The 12,208-nt window shown below is 44.9% G+C and overlaps 1 protein-coding gene across 3 annotated transcripts in view; it reads right to left on the bottom strand.

Moving 5' to 3' along the window:
* Nucleotides 1-12,208, bottom strand: part of SLC41A3 (solute carrier family 41 member 3) — a 78,720-nt gene that overhangs the window by 14,267 nt on the left and 52,245 nt on the right. For all 3 annotated transcript variants that reach the window (XM_015429365.1, XM_015429366.1, XM_015429367.1), the window contains 2 exons: nt 10,279-10,425; nt 1,705-1,849 (listed from right to left, as the gene is read on the bottom strand). In XM_015429365.1, the coding sequence (XP_015284851.1) occupies nt 1,705-1,849; nt 10,279-10,425 (292 nt within the window). The remainder of the gene's footprint in view (nt 1-1,704; nt 1,850-10,278; nt 10,426-12,208) is intronic.

Here is a 12,208-nt window from a genome sequence, read left to right as displayed (position 1 = left end):
TCTCCCCGTGTCTTCCCAAGTCAGCCAAGATTTTGCCAACAGCCCCACAGAGAAACAAGAACTGAAAATGACAAGTGAAACCCATATTAACATTCTGTCACCCATGGCATGTGTGGACAACTTCCTCAGCACTGAAGCAACCTTGGGATTATGTCCCAAACCAGACAGAGCAGAAAAAGCATTCCCAGTATGCACTTGAAGTCTGATCTTGCCCTTTTAGGTGGCTACACTTCTCTCACCTCTACTTCTGCATCCCCCAGTATAATCACAACTGTATATATATATGGTAAATAATACCAAGTTTGTGACTGGTGCTTGTTTGTGTACTGAATATGAAAAGGAACCAATACTACAAAAGCTTATCATTCAGTGAAAAACACTGATTCTAGAATAGTTCATCTTAGAAACACTGATGTGTGTTCTCATTTGCTCTGCAATTCCTAAATAAAGATATCAGAGGACAGGAAAATCTTCGAGCTGTCACAGGGAGTAGCCATCAGGAACCATCAGAAGAGCCAGTATGTGTAGTGGCTAGACTGTCAGATTAGGATATGGGGGACCCAGGTTCAAATCCCTACTCTGCCATAGGAGCTTGGTGGGTAACTTTAGGCCGGTCACTTTCTCTCAGCCTCATCTACCTCACAGGGTTTTTATTGTGAGGATAAAATGGAGGACGGGAGAATCTTGTTGTAAACTGCTTTGGGTCCCCATTGTGGAGAAAAGCAAGGTATAAATTCCTAAGTAATGAATGCATATATCCAGAAAGAAATGATGAGTGGAAAGCCAGTTTGGTGTAGTGGTTAGAAGCGCAGACTCTAATCTGGGAGGACCAGGTTTGATTCCCCACTCCTCCATTTGCACCTGCTGGTGTGACCATGGGTCAGTCTTAAGTTCTTTCAGAGCTGTTCTCTCAAGGGCAGTTCTCGAGAGAACTCGCTCAGTCCCATCTACCTCACAGGGTGTCTGTTGTGGGGAGGGGAAGGGAAAGGGAAAGATTGTAAACCGCTCTGAGACTCCTTTGGGTAGTGAAGGGTAGGGTATAAATCCAGTCTCTTCTTCTTCTATTATGCATGAGTTTGGGTGAAAAGGAGGCATAGAAATGCTTTAAATAAATATTATTTGACTATCGAAAGAATTTATGGATTCTTAAAAACAAATAACCAAAGCCATCTCTAATCCAGTGAGAAATCTACTGAGTAATCTCCACTGACACAGGGCTTTGCAAAGAAGTCCGGTGGCCAATTATGCTGCTATGCCCAATTTCTTCGTTACAAAGTACAGACATCAGGACAGCAGAAGACAGAGGATTCGTTCATGTGTGCATAAACATCACTTGATTTGTTATTTAAATAATTCACAAATGAATGTATAAAGGGTCTCTATTAGAAAGCACAGTGTGACAAAAAGAGATGTACAAGTTGCATCTATAGTGAGTGATCTTCTGATGGCTACTACCTGTGATATTTAGAAGATCTAGGTGCTGCATCAAACATGTGTGAGTGAACCAATCCTGTGCGTGGGTGCAGAGGAGATTTCATCACCATATACCTCAAATACAATCCTTGGCACAACCAGAAACGATCCTTGGCACAACCAGAAAACTGACAAAGGAGGTTGAAGCGATTTCCCCAAAGTTAGTGAGAGGAATGACTGACATCAGCCCCTAAAATTCCAAGATGTCTCTTTCCTTATCTAATGACCTACCTGCTGATGGTCATTGCAACAATGACTGGCTGCCATCCTGACTTCAAGACTTCAGCAATGGGAGGACTCTGCTTGGCGATAGCGACCCACAGAGGAATCATTACAATGAAGACAGCGCAGATCAAGGGTGAAAGGTAACTCACATCTGCCAGGAAAAAAAGAGGCTTCGGGTTAGAGTGTGAATCTTCAGTTCTGTTCAGGTTTCCCTGAGCAAAAGAATGGCTACCCAGAGTTGCCTGCTCTCAGAACAACCCCCCCCCCCCCGGGATCTATACTCAACAGTGGCTGACATGGAACAGCTACTGATTACGAGAAAGGGGATAGTTAAATTCCAACATCAATAAGAACATCCACTGCTGTATCAGGCAGGAGAGAAGCATGCAAGAAATACTGTAGCCCTGAACCAGAGAAAGTTTATGGTGTCTGGGTTACTGAATTATCAGTAACTCAAGTTCCATTGCTGTTGATGAGTTTGAAGCAGGACTAACTTTAGTTGGCTTAGGGTCCGTGTGTTTTATCATTCCATAGCTATATATAAACATCACCCCACATATACTAATCAACTTTGCCATTAAACCTGAAAAATGAGTTCCAATACTATACAGACGAAAACAGAGTGGGCTACAGCAGAATTTCCCAAAGATAGAAAATTAGGAAACTCTAACTGTACATAGCACACTCTCTGGAGATGATAACAAGCTCATTACTGCTTCCAAGGCATAATTTTGTCATAGGGAAGGATCCAGCATCTTAAAAATCTTATTAATTTGTGGAGAGGAAAATTGATACACACTAAAAGGAGCCAAGGAGATGGCATCAAGGGAAAAGCATATAGCTATATATTTTAAAGAAGGGGGGGAGAGACAGGTGTGCAATAAAGTAAACAAGTGGGAAGCAGGGAGAAAACAGCAATTAGGCTGACTACAACTGAACCTAGAGCCCTCATCAACTTCGTGACTGTTACAAATTAGTGCTAGCTAAGCATCATTGCTGAAAAAAGAGTCACCCCAGGGTTTGCATGTGAACAAATTTAGGAAACTTTCCTCCTCATTTAGGAAACTTTTCCTCATTTAGGATGTATTCCCCCTATTCCATAACTGGGGAGCATTATAATTCCTTTTATGGATGAAATAATTTCCCCAGGATATTTAATACACTGATTTAGTGCTCTTGAGATCCATGAGCTACGTCAAACGGGTGCCCTTCACAGTCCGAATGACTGCAAATGGCTCACATAAGTATTCTTGTGAAAGAAACTGTACAATTTTATCCTGGTAATACTGCTTCCTACGTTGCTGGTATAACAGCTCCACAACCAGAAGAATGCACATTTATTTATTTAAGCAATTTATACTTTGCTTCTCTCCCAAATTGGGACCCAAAGTAGCTTATAATATCATTCTCCCCTCCTTCATTTTATCCATATGACAACAATCCTGTGAGGAAGATGAGGTTTGAATCCCTTTTCTGCTATGGGAGCTTACTGGGTGAGCAGGGACCAATCACATTCTCTCGGCCTAGCCTGCCACACCCAGTGAGTTTCCATGGCAGAGTGGGAATTCAAAGCTGGGTTTCCCAGAATGTAGTCAGACACTAACTCCTACACCACACCAGCCTTTATACATTTCCTATAAGACTCAAGTTTCATCCAAAGAGAGGAGGAGCCTGTTGTACAGCTGTTTCTGACCTTATTACAGTATTTCCACAGATACATGTTTTGTCATCACATCTGATATAAACAAAAGAGTTTTCAAGAGAAATGTATATTTACCAGGACTAGGTCTGACTTTTCAGCTCTAGTGATAACTGAAGCAAAATGAGCTGACCTCCTCCCACCTCTCCTCTTTCACCAACTCTCAAATCGATTTGTTATATAGTTGTGTTGATTCAGATCATGTGAGGAAAGTCTAATACAAACTTGAGCCACCCCACAGTTTATACTGGTTTAGCATGATACCTCTGTAGAAATGTTATTTGTAATCACAATCCACTCTCCAAGAAGCTTAACACCCTTTCAGGGAGTAAGTGGGAAAACATTGCTTATAGGAAACTAATGGCATAATCCTAAACAGAAATATACCCATCCAGGCCAAATGACTTCAGTGGACTTAGGATAAGAACTGCACTATAAATTACACCTGTGAACATGCCATCATGTCATTAGAATGGAACACTGGACTTACCGTAAAGGTTACTTCTTCTCAAGGGCGAGGAGGATGCTCTGATACGCTTGGGTTCTTCTTCCCACAATCCCTGGAGGCAGGAAATTGATTGCAATTTCCATCTCCAGGGGGAGGAGAAGCCGAGACTCAGTTTGGACCAGAGACTTCCACAGCTGATAGCAGTCCACAATGTGTGCCAAACAGACAGACAGACAACAAGGCTTAACAGAACTCTATGAAATGAACTGTACAGGTAAAGATAACTGTTAGAACAGTGAAAGAACAATGAAGGTCAAGCGAGTGCCAATTCTTCTCCCTAGGATAAGATGGCTTTGGGCAGAAGGACAGCAAATATATCTCCTGTGAGCTGTGAGGACTGGTTAGAACCTGAAGAATGATATGAGGTCTCCAAGAGGGAAACCAGCGCACTGTAGGGTGCTGAGACAAAGTAACTCCCTTCAGAAATCTCTTCACTGCTCGGTGCCTCGAAATTGGTACACCACTAACTGATGAAAGTACAGTGCTCAAAGCAGCTATGTGGTGATGGAGAGTGCTTGCTCTTAGACCCTGCGGGACTCCATCCTGTAGGAAAGACAATACCTGAGGGAGATCCAGGGTGTCTGGTTGCAGGTGTTTCCTTTTGCACCATCTGACAAAAGCCTTCCAAGAACCGTTCAGCACTTGCCGCTCAATCTCCATCCTGTCAGACAAAGCCAAGCTGTGTCTGGATGACAGATAGGACCCTGGGTTAGCATACTGGGCTACAGTGGAAGTTCCCATGGAGGTTGAACTGATTATTTTGGCAGGCAAGAAAACCAAGGTCTCCTGGGCCTGAATGGGGCCAAGCAAATCAACTCTGCCTTCTCCTGTTTCATTTTGTTCAGAACCTTTGGAATCAAAGGTGGGGGGGGGGAGTCATAAAGAAGGCCTGTTGGTCAAGGGCACCCACTTGTTCTACTTGTTGACACTGGTGTCTCAAGAACAATCTGAGTGTCCTGGTATCCGTCGGAAAGGCAAAGAGATCTACGCATGGTAGGCCGAGATATATAACCAGGGACTGGGATGTTTCCTAGCTGAGGGACCACTCCCCCTGCTCCAGCCTGGTGCGGCTGAGCCAATCTGCTTGGACATTTGCTATGCCACTGATGTGTTCTGCTCTGAGAGAGGCCAGGTGTTCTTCTGCCCAGGACATGAGGATAGTTGACTTTTGCTGTAGCTTCTTGGCTTTGATGCCTCCCTGGTAGTTCACGTGCACCTTGGCAGTGGTGCTGTCTGTCCGTATACATACATTCAATTCAGATAGATGGTCTTGGAAGTGGAGAAGTGCCAAATGAATTGCATGCAGTTCCGAATGATTGATGCTGAGGGAAGCTTCTTGATGGGACCAGGTCCCCTGCACATGGCTCAGTGTCCAGTGGGCTCTCCAGCCCATTAGGCTGGTGTCTGTTGTGATCTCTAGGTCTGTGGTCACTTGGGTTTGCCTTCAAGCAAGTGTTTCTTGGTTGCCCACCAAAGGAGGTCTTTCCTGAGATGCTGACTGATGCTGACTCTGATGCGCTTTTGAAGGGCTATGAGCCTTTGATATGGCAACAGCATCCACTGAAGTACTCGAGAGTGTGCTCGGTCCCAAGGGACTGTCTTGAGACCTGCAGTCATGTAACCTAACATATGCACTAGGATCACAGAGCGAACCTGTTTTATGATCTGAACGATCTTCTCTGCTCTGTCTAGTGGAAGAAACACTTTTTTTTCTGGATTGAATCTATTGCTGACCCCAAATGTGTGATGACTTGGGCACATGTTAGTTGGCTCTTCTGGAGGCTGATTAGAAAGCTGTGACTGTAGAGGCACTGGATAGTGAACTGCCATGGCTCTGAGTGCCTGCTCTTGTGAAGGTGACATTATAAGGAGGTCAAGGTGGGGGTTAATATGGATTCCTTTGAGATGCAGGCTTGCAACAAGTGAGATTATCAGTTTTGTGAATACCTGGGGTGCTGATGCCAACCCAAATGGCATGGCCCTGAACTGGAAGTGTTTTTGACTGAAGGTGAATCTCAGATACTGTCCCAGGGAGATATGGACAAATGAAGATATGCCTTGGTCAGATTGATGGAGGCCATGAAGTCCTCTGACTGCAGGGCTTCAACAATGGTCTTCAGGGTCTCCATTTTGAACTTTCTGGACCTCACAAACGTGTTTAGGAATCTGAGGTTGAGGATAGCCCTCCAGTCCCCGTTCTTTCTGGGAACTATGAAAAAAATAGAATAGATGCCTAAAAACCTTTGTGATGATGGCACAGGTTCAATGGTGGCAATCTCCAGCAGTTGTCTGATGGCATCCTGTGTACACTGTCTCTTGATGGGGCAGTGAGAGACTGGTAAGCTCAGGAATCTGTTGTGAGGTGGGGTGACAAATTCTCTTGAATAGCCATGGGTTATGGTTTCTTTTACACATCAGTGGCTGATAAATTCCAGGCATGATGGAATTTTTAAGCTGTCCCCTCACTTGGGCTAGCCTGGTGTCACTTTTGTTGCCGTTGTTTTCCTCCCTTACTGCAGGCTGCTGCTTTGACTGAACTGTAGTGTTGATTTGTGCCTCTGAAGTTAGGCTTGGATTTGGTCCACGACTGTCACTTGGAGTTTGATCTCAATCATGGAAGTGTTCTGTAATGACCTTCTTCTTGCCCTTGGTCTCAATTAAGGTGTCCTCTAGGCTATCTCCAAATAGCTTGCTTGGCCAGGAAAGGCCAAGAGGCCACAAGAGGCTTAGAAAGGGAGTCCACATTCCAAGACTTGAGCCAGAGATGTCTTCTGGCTACCGCTATAGAAGCCATGGCCCTTGCTGAGAACTAGCATCAGACATGAAGGCTGCTGCCCTCTCCAGATTGTGCATGTAACTTGGGTCAAATTATGAAGCCACATGCATGAGGCTCTTGCCATCAGAGAAGTGGCAGCAGAAGCTTTAATGGAGAAGGCAATGGCCTCAAGGACTACAGAGAGCTGAGTCACTTTTTCAATAATTGGGATCTTTAAAGGTGCCCTCTCCCTCTTTGGAAGAGCCACCCCTGATGCTAAGCTAGCCACAAGACCATCTACTCTGCTGCTGGAGATCACCTCCCCCAACTTTCCCCCGGAGGAGGTCCCATGGTTGGAGACCTCAGCAGCAGACATCTCCGTGATTGAAGCCGCAGTCAAAAGGCAAACAGCCTCAGGAAGACGAGGCCAGAAGAACCAACAAAGTTTTTTAAAAAAACAACAACAACAAAACAAAAGGAAAGGCACACATGTCGAAAGGGAAAAACAAAGTGCAACCAAAGGAGCTCCCTAAATCCACTGCTCTCTCAGGTGGAGGCAGGAAAAAGACTGAGGATGGGCTCCTCCTTCCCCCAGAGATGGAAAGTGCAATTAATTTCCTGCCTCCAGGAATTGTGGGAAGAGGAACTCAAGCATATCAGAGTGTCCTCCTCCCTTCGAGAGAGAGCAGGTATTACAGTTAAGAAGACTGTATATGAAACGAAGAAGTAAGTTGACCAGCCTTCCTTTAAGATTTCATCAACGTGGTTGTATCATGCACAGTATGGAAAATGAGTCTATATATCACAAGATTAAATTCTGTGTTTGTAGTATATTTGATTGTTAAATTTCTTCACTTTTTTTTGTCTCCTATAGTCTAACACCAGCCTTCATGTGCAATATCCAGGACTGTTCTTGAGGCCACTGGATTGTCTCATCAAAAACAGGAGAATGGACTAGAATTAGGGTTGCCAGGCCAGGGTTGGAAAATACCTGGAGACTTTGGGGGTGGAGCCAGGAGAGGGTGGGGTTTGGGGGGGGAGGGGCCTCAGCATGGTAGAGTGCCATAGAGTCCACCCTCCAAAGCTGCCATTCTCTCCAGGGGAGCTGATCTCTGTCAGCAGGAGATCAGTTGTAAAAGCGGGAGGTCCCCAGGCCCCACCTGGAGGCTGCCAACCCTAACTAGAATCTTCTGATCGAGAATAATTGCTACCATTTTGATATAAAGCCTCTAGACTTCTGGGCTGCATGAATTAGAATAATCTCATGGATCAACTCCTTTTTTCTGAAATATAACCTCGGAACAACCTTTAGAAGTCCAGGGAACTTTTAGAAAAAGGGGGAAGAGAGAATGCTGCACTGAGAGAAAATAAGCATGACTCAGAAGCAGAAGGAAGGAAGCCTCAGAAACATCTTCGGGCAATGGGGAGGGTGCCAGGCCTTTTGATATGCTAATGTTTCTTTCTTCAAGGGCTCTCCATCTGCTCTTTGTAACTGGTCCAGAGCTGGGCCAGTTGCAACACATCTTGCAGGTAAAGGGGCAGATGAAGCATCCCTGAAATGTGCGTTTTATTTTCCAAAAAAGATGCTGTCAAAGCCTCAGGCTACAAGTATGAAAAATGAAGACGCCTTTAATCACAGTGTTGTATTAATCTCAGCAGATTTTTACCCAGGAAAAAAAAATGTAGCCTCCTCTAATAAAGGCAAGATAGATTTTTTTAAAAAAACAAAAAACAAAACAGGACACAAGGCAGGAAGTTGGCTGCCTGATGCAGTAGCAGTAAAGGAAGCACCGAGCACATTGTTATCTGCCTGGCAGGTAGGAAAGGGTGGAAATAAATGTTCGACTGCAAGAAACACAAATAGGGTCTCAACTCCAAGAGAGGCCAGAATATATACTTGCCAAGCATCTCTGAATGGGAATGGGGACCAGATGAAATTTCATCAGAAGCTGCTTTTTATATCACAGTAGGGCTATGTGGCTCAAGTGGTTAAGACGCTGAACTGCAGGCATGATGGAGTGAACTCGCATCTCTAGTTCCAGCTCCTGCCAATCTAGCAGTTCAAAAGCAAGAAATTGCGAGTAGATAAACAGGTACCACTTCGGTGGGAAGGTAACAGCGCTCCGTGCACCTTGGTGTTTAGTCATGCCGGCCACATGACCACGGAAACATCTTCGGACAGTGCTGGCTTTTCGGCTTGGAAACGGAGATGAGCACCGCAACCCTAGAGTCGGATTTGACTGGCTTTCGAGCAAGGGAACCTTTACCTTTACCTTTTAGGGCTGCAGGTCCTACCTCCGATCTGGTGGGGGGCTCCCGGAAGTGACATCATCACGTTGCCAACATGGGGGGAGGGTTGACACTCTAGTTTTTGGGAGGGGACTGTTAAGGGGGTGGGGCTTCCCCCTCTTGCCAGCTAGCTGCCGGCGGACTGGAGCCCCCGAAATTGGGGGAAACCCCGCCCCGACCGGAGGGAATGGCAACCCTACATCCCAGTCGTGGCTAGAGCAAGAAGAGCTATGCCTATGGACATTCCTTCATGTGCTCAATTATTAAACACAAAGGATCACCTTTGACTATTTCAGCCTCTCTGGATGTTCGATAGACTTAAAGATCAGTTTCAGCCAAGAAGTTTCCAACGGAGGCTTCAGCAAGAAGCTGCCTAGCCGGAATGCAAATGCTGATCCAACACTATCAAACTTGGTCTCTCTACTGAGACCAAGAATACACAGCTCACTACAAAACACATTTGTTAGCATAACCCTTCTGAAATTTGCCCAGTATACCCCTTCGCTCCTCACACTGATTTCTAAAAGGCAAGAGATCTGAACTGGACAGTATTATTAAGCCTCTGCCAGTACATTTGCTGGCCTGTGAAACAAGTAACAGGAAGGCCAAAACCACTAACTAGTCCGTGCAGCCTGCTTTCAGTTTTCAGCTGCAGCTTGATCAGTTTTTGCTAGAAATCCCCCCCCCCCAAACTATCCACAACAGAGTTAAAGCAAAACACAATCCAAACTCTCACAGCTGCTTTTCCTTAGGATCCCCTCTAGGTCAGCCATGGAGTAATTTTCTTGGCAATTTTCAATGAAACCATACATCAGATTAGACCTACACCTTCACGATAACTAAGATGTAAACTTTCTAATGAGCATGGCTGGTCAGCAAAGGGGCCGGCTGTGATGGTGACTAACTCCATGTTTTGGAGGGTTTTTTACAAAGGCAAAGGAGCAGAGTCTATTCAAACACAAAGATCCCACTATAGAATCAGGAAGCCCAGATGTATAGGAGAGAAAAGGTAGTTCTAATGGTATCTTATAGAAGAGGGAATTTTGGCAGGTGCAGCTTTTCTCACCTCTGCAGCAATACGATAAGGCAAACCTGCCAAACTCCTTTTCCTGCACAGCTATACAGGAGCCTACTTAACCTCCCTTCCTCTGACTGGTTTCCTTAGGCTGAGTCCCGTCTCACTAGTATGGGAGCTCCAGAGATCCTCTCCCTTTCTGCCCGGTTGTCCACTACGGTGTTCTTTATTAACTGGGATTCAATTGTGTTCAACCATCTTCACAGCACTGCTGCTCTCTCTTTCAACTGGCTAGGCTGCTCTTCTTAACGTACCGATGTATTTGAAGAGAGTGCTGCTGATTCCAGCGAGCAAGGAAAGGGTGATCAGGTCTCCAAGGCTTGCTGCGATGGGGGTGGCAACGTTGTCTGGGTTAATCCCGACCTTCCTTGCACCAACAATTACACCGATCATCACCAGACCTACAAGAGAGACAGAGCAAAGGATGGCTTGGGAAATGTTTGAGTACAGTTCTGGAAGTGTTTGAGTCTTTCACCCCCAAAGTCTCCGACAGCACACAACAGAGCACTAGTTTTTGTGCAGGGCTTGCATATAGGTCAAAAAGGTGAGAGAAGAGAGGGAGCACATGGTTGAGCAGCAAATAGGCAAAGCAGAAGAAAAACAAGAGTTGCTGGCGAGAAAGAAAAGAGAAGGAAGAAGAAAGACGATGGGTGGAGAAAAGCAAGTGGTGGTGCGATGCTCAGCCACATGATTATTTCTGTATGCATTTCTTAAACTTTACAACTTAGAGAGCCAGCATGGTATAGCAGTTAGAGTGTGTCAGGGTTGATTCTAGGGGACCTGGGTTCAAGTACCTACTGTGCCACAGACACTTGCTGGGTGACCTTAGGCCAGTCACCCTCTCTCAGCCTAATCTAATTCATAGGGTTGTTCTGAGGATAAAATGGGGAAGGAAAGACCCTGCATGCTGGTTTGAGTTCCCTGAAGGAACGATGGGATATAAATGTAGTATAATGATAGACAGTAACTGGAATAGAGTTACTGTCCACTGGAATAGAGAAGTCTGTATAACTTGCAACTAAGAAAAATGGATTGGTGGGTTACAAAACTGCTAGAATGGCGTCTGAAGAGTAAGGCCATATAAAAGTGTCAGCAGTTGGGAGGAGCAGGTGGGCAAAAATGAATCTATTCATAGGTTTCCCTAGGATGGGAATTGCAAATTTCGGCCAGGTATATATGAAAAAAGATTAATTGTTGGTTCCGAAAATTCCCTCCCTCACTCTCCAACACACATCTATATAAAGAGCTTAAGAATATGCCTAAGAAGCATTATAACCAGAACAAAGAACATAAGAGCTCCAGGACCAGAAACCTGGTCCAGCATTCCATTCCCAACAGCCAGAGACTTCCAAGGACTGGTCTTGCTAACAGGCAGGTCTCCCACATCCTAAGACCCTGGCCTCACTTCCTCATTGAATATATGCCCAAGCATTTCTGGTGTGATACATGTCTCACTGCAGTTTCCTTTTCAAGAAACAGTCTTATGCTGCTCTCTTGTGGAAGGCTGGCAGATTTCTTCTATTCTATTAGCAACTGCTTTATGAAACACTTTTTTTGCAGCACCATTGCTTTTTACAATTCCCCACTGTTTAAAGAAGAACTTTAAATAAACAGAAGCAGTGGGGCCTTTGGATGACAAAGGAATAAAGGGGTTTCTAAAGGAAGGGGAAGGCAGAGAAGCTCAATGAATTTTTTTTTGCTTCTGTGCTCCTTGTGGAAAGCGTGGGGCATATACCGACACCACAGCCCCTATTTTCAGGAACGGAGTCTGAAGGACTGAGCCAAATTGAGGTGACCAGAGATTAAGTTGTAGCCTACTGGGGAAAAGAAAAACTGATATGTCTCCAGGTCCTGATGGCATACACCCAAGAGTTCTTCGGAAACTCAGACATGAAATAGTTGATCTACTAACCCAAATATGTAAACTATCACTAAATTCAGCTGCTTTACTTCTTGACTTAAGACTTTATTTTATGTTACTTTTTCCCCTAGTGGATGACCGGAAGATGAGGTCTGAATAGAGGACACAAATTCTGAGGGGTAAGTTTGCTTTCCTAAAGGTTTGTAAATCTGGGTCCATGTGAATAGGTGATATGAAACTGCAAGTAACCTTGTCTGAGCAAAGGAGTCAACCTAACCAGAAATGCAGTCATTCTAAGTAAATCGGCCTCTGGCTGAAATGAG

This window comes from Gekko japonicus, unplaced genomic scaffold, assembly GCF_001447785.1.
Source record: "Gekko japonicus isolate JY-2015 unplaced genomic scaffold, Gekko_japonicus_V1.1 scaffold12, whole genome shotgun sequence".
Lineage (NCBI taxonomy): Eukaryota > Metazoa > Chordata > Lepidosauria > Squamata > Gekkonidae > Gekko > Gekko japonicus.
The sequence above is the reverse complement of the archived record's forward strand: the minus strand, read 5'-3'. Positions and strand labels throughout refer to the sequence as shown.